This window comes from Triticum urartu, chromosome 5 (assembly GCF_003073215.2).
Source record: "Triticum urartu cultivar G1812 chromosome 5, Tu2.1, whole genome shotgun sequence".
Taxonomy (NCBI): domain Eukaryota; kingdom Viridiplantae; phylum Streptophyta; class Magnoliopsida; order Poales; family Poaceae; genus Triticum; species Triticum urartu.
Genome location: NC_053026.1, coordinates 476324103 through 476341262, shown reverse-complemented (window position 1 = coordinate 476341262; position 17160 = coordinate 476324103). Strand labels below are relative to the sequence as shown.

At 47.8% G+C, this 17160-nt stretch overlaps 3 protein-coding genes across 35 annotated transcripts; 2 read left to right on the top strand and 1 right to left on the bottom strand.

Annotated features, from left to right (window-relative positions):
* The first annotated feature begins 1488 nt into the window (after positions 1-1488).
* On the top strand, positions 1489-11240 carry LOC125509957. 33 transcript variants are annotated; one of them, XR_007284405.1, is made up of 9 exons: positions 1490-1842; positions 1916-2306; positions 2511-2611; positions 2714-2792; positions 7700-7761; positions 8102-8560; positions 9758-9988; positions 10216-10268; positions 10395-10716. XR_007284405.1 is itself a non-coding variant. In XM_048675034.1 (5 exons), the coding sequence occupies exons 2-5, from the start codon at positions 1926-1928 to the stop codon at positions 6874-6876; spliced, it is 372 nt and encodes a 123-aa protein (XP_048530991.1). In that variant the 5' UTR covers positions 1489-1842; positions 1916-1925; the 3' UTR covers positions 6877-7101. The 33 variants fall into 33 exon arrangements, 1 of the variants encoding a protein (XP_048530991.1); XR_007284397.1 differs by having other exon boundaries at positions 7700-7817; XR_007284411.1 differs by lacking the exon at positions 2714-2792 and having other exon boundaries at positions 1491-1842; positions 8102-8151; positions 8497-8560.
* Positions 11241-12579: 1339 nt separating this feature from the next.
* LOC125509956 lies at positions 12580-13891 on the bottom strand. Its single transcript, XM_048675033.1, has one exon. It carries the CDS (start codon positions 13857-13859, stop codon positions 13161-13163), a length of 699 nt encoding a protein of 232 aa, XP_048530990.1. The 5' UTR covers positions 13860-13891; the 3' UTR covers positions 12580-13160.
* Positions 13892-15111: 1220 nt separating this feature from the next.
* LOC125556364 lies at positions 15112-16299 on the top strand. Its single transcript, XM_048719116.1, has 3 exons — positions 15112-15521; positions 15623-15961; positions 16059-16299. Exons 1-3 carry the CDS (start codon positions 15516-15518, stop codon positions 16110-16112), a joined length of 399 nt encoding a protein of 132 aa, XP_048575073.1. The 5' UTR covers positions 15112-15515; the 3' UTR covers positions 16113-16299.
* The last annotated feature ends 861 nt before the right edge of the window (positions 16300-17160 follow it).

The following is a 17160-nucleotide window of genomic DNA, read 5'->3' as shown; positions in this document are numbered from 1 at the left end:
ACCGCGTTACCGACATACATGACACATGTGTTGTCATGCTTATTTGTAGTGACCCAACGGGAGGAGGCAAGTCCCTAATCCAAATTATTCATTTTGAACTTGAGTGATATAGGGATCATATTCCGAGTTTAGGAAAAAACTCGGACTATCAATTTTTTTTTGCATAAGGGTCTCATAAATCGCCAATTTCCCTCGTGTTCTTTGTTGTGTGAACCAGATTAGAAAAGGAAAAAACTTTACCTAGTGCCATCAAAACTTAACCAAGAGTAGAACACGCAATCAAGATCATGGCTTGCCAACCGAACATCATCAGGCCTTAATCTAGAACATTTAGAACCAAATAATGAGCAAGAGCTTAACCATCATCATTATAATTCCTCTTAATGTTATACAATAACATCAAGTTGCTATGATACTGATGTTATATATATGGTTAACATATTTACATGTAACCGTGAGCTAGAACAACTAGGTTGTAAAGCGGAAACGAGACTGGTCAATATCAAATATGGGATTAACCATCGGAGACGAAGGCGAGGCTGCGTGCATGCTTGGTGAAGGTCAAGGCAACAACAATGTGGTTGCATCAGGAAGTTCATCTTAGTAATGGTGTGGTTGTACAGGAGGTCCATGCAATCCACAACCAACATTTGTTTTGGCAGTGGTTATCGATGGTAGATGCTCTTCAGCATCCTTTAGTACCTCTCTAGGCTTTTGGATAGGTGTAGCTTGTGTATGTGATCTTTACCAGAAGATATATATATATATATAGAGAGAGAGAGAGGATTTCTCCTTATACATGTGTCACTGAGGAATAAGGACCAAACCCAAGAGGTGGGTCAAGCATCCTCCATCATGGCACATATGTGAGAGAGACATGGTGGGCCACACATTGTGTTATTTCTTTATCGGCTGTTAGCTGAGATCAATTCTAATACTTTCATTTCTAATTACTTTAGATGTAACATTTTCCCTCCAACCCTCCTGCATTATGTTGTGTTTTACGTTGTAACTATCCAAATTTGCCCGTGTGTCATGTAAATGGGAGATGGACCGTCACATGCAATGCATGGAGGAGGAAACGAGGAGAGCACGCCCCCACCCCTGTTCATCATAATAAATACCGCTACAACTCTTGATCCCTGCATTTGACGTAAGCTAATTCAAGGGCATATTTGTCCAAAGGAGGATGGTAAGAGCTTTTTCGGTACACACGCTTAACCTTGTACATATAATAAAGATTATAAAGATAATTAGGAACAGAGGGAGTATAGAACATAATGCATTAGCAACCATACAATGAGCTTAGCATCCTTGGGTGCTAAAAACTATTTTCGAGCTTCCAATATCTGCCAAATAGACTTTATACTGCCACAAAACACCACATTTATAGTATACTCTAATTAAAACATTTTTCTCTGTCATTTATCAGAAAGAAGATTTTCACAAGAAAAGCCGAACACATAAATGGTCCAAATGCACGGGCCGCAGACAAGAACCAGGTGGCCCTTTTTGCCCAGGCCGCAGACAAGAACCAGATTAGTTTTACCAGATCCCTTCCGCCCCCCACCCGCACTACCGCGCCCAAGAGGATTCAAAAGGGAGCGGCGGCGGCAAGAGGCCCGGCGCCGACCGCAACCCTAGCCCGAATCAGCACCCGCCGGCCGACGCTTCCGGAGGGAGCCGCTGCGGCGGCCGAGGCCGACGACGAGGCGCGGCGCCCGTTCACGGCCCTCAGCCAGGTCCACGCCGACCTCATCCTGGCGTGCGTCCCCCAGGAGCAGGCAAGCTGGCTAGATCTCGCGTCCCCGGCGGTCCCGTTCCCGTCCCTGGGGTTCGGAGGTGCGCGACTGAGATCCCGATTTTTTTTTTGATGGAGCGACTAACATTTGACACCCCTTTTGGATCGGTGCAGGAGAGGGCGGATGAACGGAGGCGGCGAGGCCAGCGATTATGGGAGCTCGGAGGGCGCGCCTCGTCGTCGGCCTCAGCCAGGTCCACGCCGACCTAGCCCTGGCGAGCAAGTTGGCTAGATCTCGCGGCCCTGGCCGTCCCGTCCCCGTAGCTCCCGCTGGGCCTGGTTGGCTGTTTGCTGATTGGCCTGGTTACTAATGTGCGTAGGCCACAACTCCAGGATGCTAAAATTGAGTGCGGTCACCACGCATACAACCAAACATAGCTACTGCATGAAATCACGATCGTACGTGGTGGAGGCGGCAGCGGCAGCGAATAGGTCATTAGGGCATGGCAGGGCGGCTGCCATGGGCCGGCGAGGTGGTGAACAGCGACTCAGCGAGGCCGTGAGGGTGAGCAGATCAGCACATGGCGTCAAAAAGAAGATCGAATATTTGTATTATGTTGCTGACTTCCGTCGATTGAAATTGTATTAGATCAAGTATTCAAATACATACTTAAGTTCTCTAGTTTTAGTTCTGTACTTGTGCATTGCATTTATTCTAGTGCTCTCACATCGTTGAAAAACTAATTGATTTGTTTCCTCTTGTTACTAGATATGGGTATATAAAGGAATTGATCTTGCTGAAATTAAGAAAGAATTTCAAAATATACCAAGAAGAATGCCTTTGCCACAGTCAATAAAGCTTTATTATAGGTATGTATTCTTTCTAACTATCTTCACTTGTATAATTTGTTTCTATCATTATATTGCACTACTTACAGATTCATGATTTGTCTATGCTTTCTATTTTTGTAGACATCTTTATGCGTGTCTTAGTTAATAATAAAGATGATAAATTGGTGATCTGTAATCCATATAATCTTCATTTAGTGAGGTATTTTGATACAAGTATTTACTTTTGGATTTCGGATGTATTTGCTGAATATAAAGTATTCTAGTGAGCTCCTGCATCGTCGTAATATACATGATTTTCTTCTTTAAAAACAACGCCACACCTGAAAATTATTCCGCCACTGCTAGTAACGAAGTTGAATTTGAGGTTTCCTCGTGCATGGGTATTAAACTGGCTTGCATAAGGAAAATGTATTAATCTTCCTTGTACAAGGGTATCAATCTTACTTCCAGTCAGACAGCTCCGGGTCTGCACCACCTTGCTCCCCACGACCACTAGTAGTTGCACCGGACACAAAAATGAAGCAAAAATGTTATGTTCAACATATGTCGCACCTGCATCTGAGCAGATGAGACACGTTGGATGAAGTACGCGGTGGTTGTTTGCAAGGATGTCTGCACGGGCTTTGGCCGCGATTCTAACCATCCTATTTAGGCGCTGCACCATGAGCTCGTTTGTCGCTGCCGATGTCGCTCGGTCGCTGCCCTGTGTCATGCTAGCAAATTGGCCCATAGGCTGTCTGCGCGACATAGATCTAGGGCCTCCAAGAAGCGTATGCCCATGAAGGAGACCAATGTTGAAGCCCATTAGCACCGTACGTTGCATAGACCCGGTGCTCGCAAGAAGCGCACGCCCATGGAGGCGACCAGCATTGAAGCTCGTCAGCTCTGTTCGGTGCATAGATCTCATGCGTAGAAGAGGCTCACCTCTATGCAGGTGGTCAACTTTGAAGTTCGTCAACTCTGCGAGCTGCACAGATCTAGTGTCTCTGAGAAATGCAAACTCGCAGATCGGCTCTCCACACGTCACGGATCCGTTGTTCATGAGAAAGGCGAGCTCATTGTCGTGCCCAATCGACTCTCTTCATTGCACAATTCTATTGCCTGCTTCTCGTGTAAGAGCGCCACGACAAGCGGAGTTGATGTTGTTGAGCAGGCTGGCACTTTGTGTTCGGCTTGATGCCGACACTCCTAGCACTAACGAAGCGTTGAGAGGATTGGAAGCCACTGGGATCGGGCCATTGAGGACGCCACACTCAACGAGGAACTGTATGGGCACCTCCTGTCCCGGTAGTGCCAAAAACCGTGAAAATGGCAGGCTTGTGCAAGTGCACAAAGGCTGGAGTGATATAGTAGGACGATTTGCCGAAACTGAGTCAAGGTAGTAGTTGGCCTGAATCTGTGCTGATGCTCTAGGGTTGATGTCGTCGTTTGGGGCCGCAAAGTGTGACTGTGGGCCTGGAAGGAGAAATGGCGGGAGCTCCGAGGCTGCATAGTCAAAGACACTGAAATGTCGTTCCCTCCGGTGGCGCAGTACCTCGCTCGATGCGCTTGCACCACATGCGACAATGTGGGGAGAAGCAGATCACAAGTCACGCCATTGTCATTGTGTGTAGATACAGTATGATCGGCGAGGAGGCCGTTAAGCTGAGAGCTCTGGACGGGGGAGACACCCACCCCGAAAGACCGAAGCGCGATGCACCTCCTCTAAAAGGACCGAGATGGGCGTAGGATGCCCTTGAAGGGACTCGGCTACTTGTCTGCGCTCCCGCAATAGCCGGAGCATTGGTGAGGAGGTAGCTAAACATATTTGTTGGTCGGGCCGGGTTCTCCCCGGTGCCTCCGATGCTTGGTTAGTCTTCCGACCGTCTCATCTTCTCATCTCTATTGCTTTGTTTCCCACACACTACAAAAATACAATTAAGAACTCATTAGCTTGACAAACTCAAAAGTATTGCTATTCTGTTATTCTTTGCACCGGTCGCGTGCACATAACCTACCCAACGTGGCGGGAGACAAATGCGTAAAGATTTAGAGGTGCTTTATTACGAATTGACATAGGCACCATTTATGGCCCCTATTAAAGTGCTATTTTACGAACGAAATCAATTCTCATATATCCAAATTAATTGTCATCTATTCACGTACAAATATACGACAACGCAAACATTAATGTGCTACCAATTATTCTCATTATGATGTTTTCGCGAGTTTTAGATGCGACTATTTATTGCAGCGCATCCATATATGGATATCAATCAAATATTTCCTAATATATCTCAGTGCACTAATTAAACAATCATCAGGATCCACTCAAAAAATAATAACATAATTAGTGTATAAACCTGAGAATCATAGTGGAGCAAAACGGCAAGTCAAAGAAAAGTTTTCATAAGACTGAAAACTAAAACATGAGAACTATCTTCCCAAGGGTTAAACCAAAGCAGGAAGGAGTAATTCTCATGTTTTAATCTTTCTTTGCCTTGCCGCTTTGCTCCATCATGATTCTCAGGTTTATACACTACTTATGTTTTATTGTCCCGCTGATCATTTCATTAGTTGACTGAGATATAGTAGGGAATATTTGATTGATATGTATATAAGGATGTGTTGCAAATAATAGTTGCATTTAAAATTCGGCAAAATATTAAAACGAGAATAATTGGTAGGACATCAATGTTGGCGCCGTCGTTTAATTTGGATATGTGTGAATTAGTTTCGTTCCTCACATAGCACTTCAGCAGGGGCTATAAATACCGCTATTTCTGTTTGTAACAGAGCACATCTAAATCTTTGCGTATTTGTTTCCCGTTCAAAGACGTACCTCGTGCAAAACAGCCTTTTTCGGCCGGGTAGGTTCTATGCACATGACCGGTGTGAAGAGTAACACAATAACAATACTCTTGAGTTTGTGAAGCTAATGTGTTCTTAATAGTAGTTTTGTAGTGTGTGGGAAACAAAACAATCGAGACGAAAAGATGAGATGGTCGGGTGGCCCACCAAGCATTGGAGGCACCGAGAACTTGACCTGACCAGGAATTATGTTCAACTATGTCCTCACCAATGCTCCGGCTATTGCAGGAGCACGAACAAGTAGCTAAGTCCCTCTGAGGACATCCTACGCTCATCGCGGTCCTTTCAGAGATGGTGCATCGCGCTTTCGTCTTTCGTCCACATATGTCTCCCTTGCACAGAGCTTCCAGCTTCATGTCCCCTCGCCAGCCATGCCATGCCAATGCAGGGAAACAACGATGTCACTTGTGATCTACTTCGATGAAATGGTGTTTCCTGGTCTTCGGCTATGCTGCCTCGGAGTGACCGCCGTTTCTCCTTCCAGACGCCACAACCACACTTCGCCCCAAGCGACGACTTCAACTAAGGGCTGTCGGCGCAAAATCATCCCAACTACTACCTGGACTCCATTTTGGCGAATCGTCCTCTTGTGCCATGCCAACCTTTGTGCACTTGCACAAGCCACTCAATTTTCCAGTTTATGCCACGACCATGACAGGAGGTGCCCTTACAGTTCCCTATGGAGCGTGGGGTCATTTGTGGCTTGATCCCAGTCGCTTCCAATTCTCTCAACGCTTCGTCTGTGCTAGGAGCGTCGGGATCAAGCCGAGTACAAAGTGTTGGCCTGCTCAACGGCATCAACTCTGCTTGTCGTGTCATGCTTCCATGAGAAACGGACAAAAAAAATTGTGGAACGGAGAGAGCCGATTTGCCGCGACAATGAGCTAGCCTTTCTCATGGGCATCGGATCCATGTCTCGTGGAGACCTGATCCGCCATGATGGCAAACTTGCATTTCTTGTAGACACGGGATTTGTGCAGCCCAGGGAGCGGACAGGCTTCTAAGTTGCCTGCCTGCATAGGGGTGCGCATCTTGTAGGCGCTAGACCTATGCACAACCAATAGAGCTGACGGGATTCGATGATGGTTGCCTCCATGGACGTCCGCTTCTTGCGGGCACCAGATCCGTGCAAAGTACGGGTCGATTGGCTTCAACATCGGTCTCCAACGCATACACCTCTTGGAGGCCCAAGATTTGTGTCATGCAGACAACCTACAAGCCTCCTTACTAGCACAACAAGGGTCGGCGACGACAAATGAGCCCATGGTGCGCCGCCTGAATAAGATTGTTAGAATCATGGAAAGACATCCTCGCAGATATCCACTACGAACTTCATCCATTGCGTCTCATCTGCTCAGAGGCAAGTGCGATACATGCTGAACACAACATTTTTGCTTCATTTTTGTGTTCGGTGCAGCCGCTCGTGGTCATGAGGGGCAAGGTGGTGCAAACCAGGAGCTGCCTGACTGGACCAGTTAACGAAGGATATGAATCTTGCTGGTTGACGCCTATCTTTTGTCAGCCAGCGTGAAGAAAAAATCTTAGATGTGTCTTTACTCTATTGGAGTATTGTTTTAAATAAATGGTCACTAGAACAATATCATGTTTTACTGCAATTTATTGCTATATCAATACTATGTAAGATGGTTTTAATTTTATTAATTTGATGTTCCTTGGTGAAATGTGATTATATATATATATATATATATATATATATATATATATACCTTTTGATTTTTCTTTCGAGTAGAATTATGTCATTTACCTTAAATGGATAAGGGGTCAAAGTTGGGCATTCTTGACCCTAAGGTTGTCTAGGAGCTTATGTCCAATGGTGATAGTTCAGATGATAGCAGTGAAGATGCAGAATTAGAAGATTGCATCATTCAGTTAGCTTCCCTTGGTCTCGTGGTAAATTTTGACAATACTCATGATGGGGGGTCACACTAGCTGGTAACCTAGATGTGATGCACACGAGACAAAGTTGATTGATTAACCTGATTGGCTAACCTGAGCTCTGCCTGGTCGCTTATCTTTGGGATTGGATATATTAGACGTTGGTTGGGGAAATAGAGGACCATCTGTGTTGCTGTGGGTGTGGTTCTCTGAGTCAAAGTGCTGTATTTGTTTGTATTGGATTGGGGTTTGCAGAAGAGAGGTGGGGGCTGGTGCCTGTTGTGGTTGCAGTTGTTTAGATTAGGGTGTTGTTCTCAAGTGCTTGGTTAATTTGGTCCTTGCTTGGCTATGTCGTCGCAGGAATGGAAAGGTCACATGGTTGAGGATCTATGCTTGTTGTGGTTGCAGTCCTGTGGATCAAGGTGTTGTTCTCGAGTGCTAGAGTAATTTGGTTATCCTGTCGGCTCCCAGCTTCCAGGTTCTAATTATATGTGGTTCCAGTCCTGTGGATCAACATGTTGTTCTTGGATGCTAGATTAATTTGGTTATCCTATCGGCTCCCAGCTTCCATTATATGAGGACTTGGTGCTTTACTGTCGGTTGTTTTGTTTGGTTCTCTTGTTTTCTGATTCTTTGCTTCATGTGTTTCGCATGTTGATATGCCTGTCCTTGTTAGGTTGCGTCGCTTGTGGCTCTGGGGTTTCTTGTTCTTCTTTGATTATGATGTTTGTTGGCTGATTCTATTCCATCTTGCTTTTTCAGGACTGTATGTTGTTGGTTGGTCTGTGCTGTTCTTCTTTTATCGTCTATAGGTGGGACATGCTCTTTACCCTGCATTTTTGTATCCTTTTTAGGCTGTCGGTTTTCCATTCCGGGTATATAAATTCCTTCTATTGGATGCTTTGGTGGACACAAAAGCTTAACACATGTTACATCGTGCTATTTGACTCCTTTCGTGTGTCATATAGAACATCCATGTGAGATAAAGCAAAAAGGCAGAGACCAAATATAAGAGCTGAGGGATATGTGGAAGAGGGACGGGATGAGCTTGCGGCTTACGAGCCATTCAAATAATCAGACATGCATGGTTTCTTGGTTTTTCACTTGTTGAATCTGTTAACCTGAAGATTTTTTTTCTTCTTTGCGGCAAATTCCAGGGTAAAATATAAAACAGAATCTGTCACCTGAAGGCATTCTGTCGAGGCCTTGCTCAGAGGTTGGGTGAGTTGATTTATCTCATCTGTATACTGATGGATGCTAATAAATAAGCTAGATCTATGAATAGTTTAGTCGCCAGTAGATGAGCTGATGAACCAATAGCATGTAGTAATGGTAGGTATGATTTGGTTCCAAGTAGTGGTTACATAATGACATATCTAGGATGGACCTTTAGCTACTGAGGCCTGAAAATAGAAAGTTGACAAAAGAATCTCATTTTATTTGGATTCTTTTTAAATTGCAGTCCATAAGTAGCACTATTAATTCCTTGGTTATCATTTGCTAGAATCTCTTGCTTTTGAAAGGAATTTAGAAGGATCTTAAGATTAGTACATTCAGTTGTTTGTCTTGATGTTCCTTACCAAAGCAGCAACCTTCTATTGCTATTTCATGTTGTGCTCTTCTTAATTTCTTATCAATGAAAAGACAGCTCAAATGAATGTCTCTTGTGAGTTATTACTTGACCGTCTATGAAACAGCAAGCTTTCAGTATCCTAGGATTTTGCTACCAATCATTGTTTTTTCGGGTGACAAACCAATCATTGATTCTTACTTAAATGCTTGCATGATATTATTCGTTCACCATATTGCACTTGGTGAGACCATTTATCATGAATCTATATTTTTCCATCTTCAGAGTGCGCCTTCATTTGTGCAAAAAAATCAGTATGGGTAAATATTAGTTTCACTTTGCATAGTAGTATAACCAGGTCTGTTGAACTGTACATTTTCTGCATGTTATCATGTTTTTGTTCGAAAGCAAGCTAATTGGAAGGCGGTGTTTATTTGCATGAATGCCTTGCCATTTTGCTGGAAGTTACTTGATGCGTGAGGTGCTCTTTATAATTTGCATGTGAGAGAGGATTAGTTTGTCAAGCTTTCTATTGATAAAACCATTTCATTAGTTTTTTTTTTTTGGGGGGGGGGGGGGGTACAGTCAGGCTATCTTGGATGAAAAACATAGTTCGTGTAAGAATTCTTTAGAAAAAGTTCTCAGGGACTATTCTGAATCAGGGGCGAGGACTCAGATGTGTAGTGATTCTTTAGACAAAAGCCTAAAAGGGTCTGATTATTGTGTCTGTTCAGTGTCCACCGTCCACAAATGGTTCTATTTAAATTGGACTATGTAGTTCATTTTAGCCGATGAACTTGCTGGATCACCTCCATTGCAGGAGTTTAGCTGATATGTATTGCATGCAGATGATTACGAGCAAGATGCAAGGACACAAAAAGCTTGGGATGCAGAAAGGTTAGACGCTAGCTGCCGCTAGCGCACGGTGGCGTGCTGCATCTCCCATCGGTGCTTGCGACAGGAGAACTACATCCCTGGCCTATTCATCTATGCCTCAGCTGCTGCCTCTCCAAGTAATGCCAAACCTATAGGCTATAACAGGTGTATGGATGCCGACATTCAGACTGGTCAGCTAAGAGGTTAGAATTACCCGAATTTTCTCTTATATATAATAGTATAATACCGCAGTGGTAGCCTCTCCTGCTATTTTCTTGTCCAAAGAAGTGTGATACTAACATTTTCACTACAGTTTTATTTTACTGTTAGAAAAACAGATGGTTCCTATGCTATACAACTTTACCGCATGCTCTTTACTGCATGCATACCTGATCCTCTGTTTCCTCTGTTCTCTTGGTTGGCTTTGCAGACCAGGACACGGAATCTGGAGAGGTCCTTGGTCATCAGCTGGTCCATCATGAGGTATGTCACTGAGATCATGCATGCTCCTTCTAAGCTGGGGATAAAAGTTCTTAAGATTATCATCTAGCTGCGAGACGCCGCTTTTACTGTTAGAATAACTTGAAATCTTCTCTTCAAATAATGCAGTGTAAGGTTGATTTTGACATGTAGATGTTGATGTCCCAAGCTGAATTTCAAGATACTCGTGGCAGCAATTTCCCATAGAAGTGTTGTGGTTTAGTTCGCTATACTATTAGAATTACGCGAGGTGTGCGTGTATCATCGGGGTGGTGCTGAGTCAACTAAAAGTCAGAGGCGCTAATATGTGTGCATTACCTACTGTTGTATATTTTTCAATCATGCACTCTGTTCTCTTAATGATTAACTGTGAATGAAATGGATGAGGGCAATAATGTTCATGTGCTAGAACAGAACTCTGGAAACTTGAATGGAAAGAACCTTTAAAGCAGGTGATTACCGAGAAATTATGTTGCATATTGTTGTTATAAGTCCTATAGGTTGCCAAAATGATGGTCTCTTAAAATGCGTTTATCCTGATTATCTCACCACTTGATTGATATGAACAAATGGTAAATTCTGTAGCTTTTTGTAATGGTGGCGCAGGGCTGCAGGCTAAAATTGAGCCGGAAGACTGCATTCTGAGATCATGTTAATCTGGAATAAAAGAAAATAACACTAAGCTTCTCAACATGGACATTATTGACAGCTAGGTAATTATATAAAATATCCTTATCTCAGTTAAGTTTATGTATGCCTTTTACTGAAGTTGGAGTAATGCCAGTTCTCCACTCAGCGTAATGTCCCTGTGATATTCTACTTTTCATTGACGCAACTGATGTACTGCCACACAAGGACAAATACAGTACTTTAGTTGTGTACTATAGGAAAAACATGATTCTTCCATACCGTCGACTGGGTGGTTGTATTCAGAGAACCGCAGCATGATTCTTCCATCCCGAAACATTTCTTATGCTTGCCTTGAATGGTATACTTCAATTCCACGTGCCTAAGAATAATTAATAAGTTGACCAATTCTGGAACAGAGGAAGTTAGTAACTGGGACTTATAAACACATTATCACCTCTTGCTTAGGCAAGTACTCTACTCTTTGGAGGTTTTTGTTTCAGAACTTCGTAACGTAATCCATTAACAGCGGCACCAAATGACGCTGAATCTTTGTTTGGTTAGTTTGGGCTGTAATCACATAAGTACCACGGTATCAATTACCGACCCAGTGCAAATTTGATTTCGCTCAAAATCGTGTGTTAGCAGAAACCGGAGCGACCCTCTTGCGGCTATACTGTTACCACGTCTTCCCTGTCCAGCCCCATGGAGTTTGGCGGCTGCTCGACGTGGCGGCTGACAAGGCCGCGGTCGCCGGTGGAGACGGGAGCATGCTGGTATAGCGTCCGGTGCCGGCGATCATGAGTGCGTCGCTGACGAGCATGCGCGCCGTGACCAATTGGCCGGCGTGGGCACACTGGTGAGGATGGAGAGCGGCTGACGCCAGTGCACGCCACCATGCCCACAGCTAGCTTCGGCTGCGGGCTTCAACAACGGAGTCCTTCAACAACACATCATCCATTCTAGCTGATCGAGGTCGGAATTCTTGTTGCTATCGTTTGTGGTGGACGCCAAGGTTGAGGAAGGGGATGGCGAGGCGGTTGATGTGCTGGCCGGGGAGTTCAGGTCAGCGGCTTTAAAGGCGCTAAGAGCAACTTTAATGGGCTGACTCAAACAGACGGCGTATTTGTTCGCATTTTATTTGTTTGGGTCGCCCGTCCGCCCGGTGTTCGTCCAGTTTTGCATTTGAATCAGCAGTGCGCCCAACACGCCGACCCATTTCATGTTTGTGCTCAATTTTAAAAAAAGGCCTGCGGCCACAGATCGTCCCAGTGGCATGTAGATCACGCCGGCACCATGCCAGCGCCGGCATACATTGCCGGCTTTAAAAAATATCACCACACAGTTCATGCTGGTGCACTCGCCAGCGGCCGGCACACATGCCAGCACATAAAAGGGATGGGACTTGAGTTCGACCACGCCATCGTGGCCTCGTGGTCATGCCAGCACACAGTCGGCATACAAAAAGGGAAGGCGCTCGCGGCCACGAGATCACTCGTCGGTCAACCTGCATCTTCTCGAACTACGCCCTCTTCCTTGGCGACACGGTGTTGAGATCCACCTTCATGATCTCCACCCCGCTCATCATGCTCGCGAGAGTCACTTCTTTCGCCTTGGTCTTGGCGTTGGCGGCCTCGATCTCTAGCATCTTGGCTTGCTTCTCCGCCTCTAGCTCAAGCATCTTGGCTTGCTTCTCCGCGCCCATCTCAAGCCTCCTCCTTTGGATCTCCATGAATGCGTTCATTTGCTCTTCTTTGAAACGCCGTCGCTCCTCCTCCCTAGAGTCCTTCTTGTTCATCATGCCCTCCACGCTTGCGATCAAGGCGTTGGATGCCGCATCCCGCTTTTCCTCCTTCTTGGAGTTGGTCTTCCCCCGTGGCCGTGCCGGCTCGCCGTCCCCGATCTCCTCCACGGCTTGCTTCCCCCCACGCGACTTGAGGGCGGCATATTACGCCTTGAACTTCTCCTCGGCCTTGATGACCTGAAAGCAATGAGAAAGGTTGAAGCACTTGCCATTGTGTTGGACCTTGAATGCCTCCAAAGCTTGAAATGCCTACAAAATGTGTTGCATGGGCAAATGATATGCAAATGAGCACGCAAGTATGAACTTTATGACACAAAAGAGGGCGGCTTGCTAGCATACCATGTATTGCATGCCGATGCCGCTCACGGAGCGGGCCTTGACGCTCTCAAGAGTGGCATAGAACTTGCTGCACTCTTGTTGGATGACCCTCCATCGCTTGGAAATGGACACCCACCCGCGCGTGCTCACAATTTGGTAAGGCGGAAACTTCTTGCGCTCATGAAACTCCTGGTGGACACGGATCCAAGAGGTTGAATGCTTTTGTTCGGCGCCCGTCTTGGGTCTTGTCCAATGTCTCGCCAACACTCGCAAAGAAGCTTGTCCTCGGCAGCCGTGTATGCCTTCGTGCGCTTGCTCTTGCGCTTCGGCTTAGGACCGGCGGCTTGGTTGGCGAGCTTGTCCTCGAACAAAGGCTCCACTTCGATGTCGCACTCGTCCTCTTCCTCTTGACCGTAGTCGTCTGGGAACTCTTGGTCGAGTGGGAAGCCGTCCAAGGCCATGCCGACCTGATCACGCATGAAGGCCGCCTGATCGGGATCATAGCCAGCGACCGGCGTGAACGCCCCGCGGTCGTCCTGGCTTTGTGTCTCGTCGGGATCGTAGCCAGGGGTCGGTGCATCGCCCTCGAAGATGAGGTTCTTCATGTAGTCCTCGTCGTCGGCAGTCGGCATTCCGTTGAACAGGTTGTGGGCGTCCGGTAGCACGTCGATCGGCGTCTGCCGCGCGCGTTTCCTCGCGCCTCCAGATGACGAGCCACCGGCTACCGGGGTAGCGTTGAGGTCAATGGGCGCGGGCGCGGGCATGGAAGGCGTGACCACGCTCACGTCGGGCGAGCACTCCCTAGAGAGGCAGGAGGCCTGCGGGTACACATGGAAGTCGGGCATCGGGTTGCAAGCCGACGCGCGGGGCGAGACGGGCAGCACCATCCGAGGGAACGCCGACGAGTCGGTGCTGGCCGCGGTGACGGTGGCGTTGAGGAGGCTATGCTGGCTAGGGGTTTAACCCTAGCATGTAGAGCGCCTCCCTCGTTGCCGCTGCGACGCTGGCCGCGGTGACCTCCTGCTGCGCGGCGGCGGTGACGGCGGCAACGGCGACGGCTTCACCCCTCGCGTCCGCGGTGTACCTCTGGCCCTTCCTCTTGGCCGACTTCCTCGCCCGCTGTTCGGGCGTCAGCGCCTTCTTTGGCTTGGGCGCGGCGGCGGTCTTGCGTGGAGCACGAGGCTTGCCTTTGCCGGAGGGGGCGGTTGTCTTGCCGGACGAGGCGAGGGAGGCGAGGCCGGCGGCGGCGTCGAGGTCGAGATCGTCGTCCATGGCGGATGTGAGACGGGAGCGTGCACGGGCGGGAGGTTTTTTTGGGGGAAATGGTGATGACTCTTACCCACCGGCGGGCCCGGATAAAGGAGTCCGTCTCGTGTCCGCGCCGACGCAAATCCGGCTCAGAATTGAACCGAAAATGGGTCGCCATGCGGACACCAAGCGGACGCGCATCCGTTTGGGTCAGCACGTTGGGCCGTTTTTTCTGTCCGTGCCGATCCAAACAAAAGCCAGCGGACGAAATGGGTTGCCCCATTGTAGTTGCTATAATGTCGCTGATGGGGATGAACCGAGTGCCCGGTCATGGGGGGATTTGGACTATTTGCTCGGCTTTACATGGGGTTTTTGATGATTTACCCCAGCATTGTCTTAATGGCTAGTGGCCTGGCCCCACCTGTCAATCTGGGATTATCAAAGTTTGGAGTAAAGCGTGGGTTAAGATCAAATTCCCCGTTGTAGGGCTGATTACGTTCAGTTGATTAAAGTAACCAAACAAATTCTCATTTTTCTCGATTCCCTTTACAGTAACGGTGTAAATCGATTGCGTTTGCGTTACCTTCCGTGAACCAAACACCCCAGTCCTACGTATGCTCCTTAATCGGTGCGTCTTTCTGGAGAAGACATCTTGTCATTTGTCAACGCGTTGCCTCGGAGTCGGCAGGGCACGCACACGCAGCGTCGCAAAATTTAAAATAATATAATCAGCCGGTGATGATGCTGAAATAACACACACACACACACGGGCGCGACAGGGTCAGCTGCCAACCCGGCGCGACGCGCGGCGAGAACAGAATACGGTGCCCCGCCCCGATGGTGCGTCGCAGTAAAAGCTCGCGCGTCCAGTCAGACGAGTGCCCCTCCCTCCCTCCATTCATCTGCACCCCTGTCTTGCGCCGATGGAGTACCATAGCGGCATAGCCCGCTGCAGGCTACACTGAGCTACTGAAAAGGGTCGGCCTTCCATACCGCTCGAGCTTCCCCCCTCTCTTGCTCGCTCCTTGTCAAACGTTGCCGGTCCCGAGCCCCACTCCTCGCTTCGACGTGCTGCGTCGCTATAAATACACGCACATCCAGCCAGCCAGCCATTGGAGGAGCTTCCATTCCATTCTCTTCAACCTCGTAGCCCCACTCACTCACCGGCCCCAGCTTCCCTTCTTCTTCGTCGTCGTCCTCTTCTACTCCTACTTCGTATCTCATTCTGTCCGCTCTTCCCCGTGCTGAACCAGATGGCGGTAAGTGTCCTGTGACTGAGCCAGCCAGGCAAGGCGTCCATGCCAGTAAGTTCACTGACCCAGAATCGGAGTCCTCGTTATCCTTTTGGTCTTGCTTGCAGAAGGCGAGGAGGCGTCGCGTGCCGGCGTTCGGGGAGTGGAACTACAACTACCACCACCACGAGCAGCAGGCACTTCCGCCGGCCGTTGTTGCACCGGCCGCGTGCTATGCCACGCAGGAGCCGGAGCCGGAGGCCTGCAGCGACGTGTGGTTCAGGTACTCGCCGGCCCCGCGCAAACCCACGCCCAAGAAGCAGGCGAGGAGGCGGCACGAGGGCGACGTGTCCCGGGAGCATTCGAAGGCGTCCTGGGACGCTTCCAGGCGGGTGGTGCGCCCGGTCGACGGGGACCTGTACCAGGTGCCACCGCCGGAGCTCGCCTCCCACCGGCGGCCAACGAAGGTAAGGACGTACGGCCGCCAAGAAAGAATGTTTCTCTTTATTTTTGTCGTGATTGTTGGAGCTGATTGCTCTTTGTTTGAATGCGCTTTGAATGCAGAAGTGGAGCCTGTGGATGGGATGCCTGGGCCTCAGCTCATGCGTCGCCTCCTGAACCCAACATGCCGTGATGATAGATGGGATGCTGCGTGCGTCCTCATCGGTGGTTTTTATTTGCCCTTTCTGTTGGATAACACTCCTATATATTTCCGCCCAGTATGTAATATAGAGTGTATGTCCTGTCTCTCTCCGAGTGTATGCGCTTTCTTGGCTCGTGGCAGTAACATTACATGTCTCTAAAACGCCCTATATTGGTTTACAGAGGGGTTAGAATTCCGCTTCATTTTGTGTAAGGTGGCAACATCTTGTCTTGTGCTACTAGCACCTTGGTGTGCAAGTGAGTTTCTGGGGATTCACTCAGAGATGGCACACAGATAAACAAGCACGTACAGCCCACCGTTCTGCTGTTAGGTGAGCATGCATGAGGTGCAGCAGTTCGCGTGGGGCCGTCAAGTCTGGTGAATCTGGTACGCGCATTGATTACCGCAGCTGGGCAGTAGTTGCTGTGAACTCACTGGTTTCTTGGCGCGTGCCATGCAGACACACTGTCGCAGGCAGCCGTGTCATTCAGCTCGATCGGCCAAGCCATACACACACACACACACCGTCGCAGCCATGTGTGTCCACTGCAGTGAGTGAGACTGTGAGAGTAACTATTTTGGCATGTGGCTGCTTTTGGCATACATAAATCGAGCAAGGCCAAAAGTCACAAATCCGTACGACGACTAGAGCGAGATCGAGGTCGAGCAAAGACCTGTGGCTGTGGGTGTAGTCTTTGAACCGCATACTAGTACCAGTACAAGAACAGAACCGCAGAGATAACTCGGTCCTACTCCCTCCGTCCGCGAATAAGTATACATCTAGCTTTTATTTTAAGTCAACATTTTGAAATTTTGACCGACCTTATGAAAAATAGTAGTAACATATATAACATTGAATTGATATATTACGAAAGTATATTTCAAAATGAATCTAGTGATACTAATTTAGTGTCATAAATGTTGTTACCTTTTTCTAAAAAGTTGATCAACATATTAAAACTTTGACTTAAGATATAAGCTAGATGTACGCTTATTCGCGGATGGAGGGAGTACCTCCCCAGT

Coding starts and splice junctions, on each gene's coding strand:
- LOC125509957 (XM_048675034.1), top strand. CDS start 1,926: ATGAACGGAGGCGGCGAGGCCAGCGATTATGGGAGCTCGGAGGGCGCG. Junction 1,996..2,121: donor TCGTCGTCGGCCTCAGCCAG/GTCCACGCCGAC, acceptor TAATGTGCGTAG/GCCACAACTCCAGGATGCTA. Junction 2,307..2,510: donor GACTCAGCGAGGCCGTGAGG/GTGAGCAGATCA, acceptor TCTTGTTACTAG/ATATGGGTATATAAAGGAAT.
- LOC125509956 (XM_048675033.1), bottom strand. CDS start 13,859: ATGCCCGACTTCCATGTGTACCCGCAGGCCTCCTGCCTCTCTAGGGAG.
- LOC125556364 (XM_048719116.1), top strand. Junction 15,962..16,058: donor CCCACCGGCGGCCAACGAAG/GTAAGGACGTAC, acceptor CTTTGAATGCAG/AAGTGGAGCCTGTGGATGGG.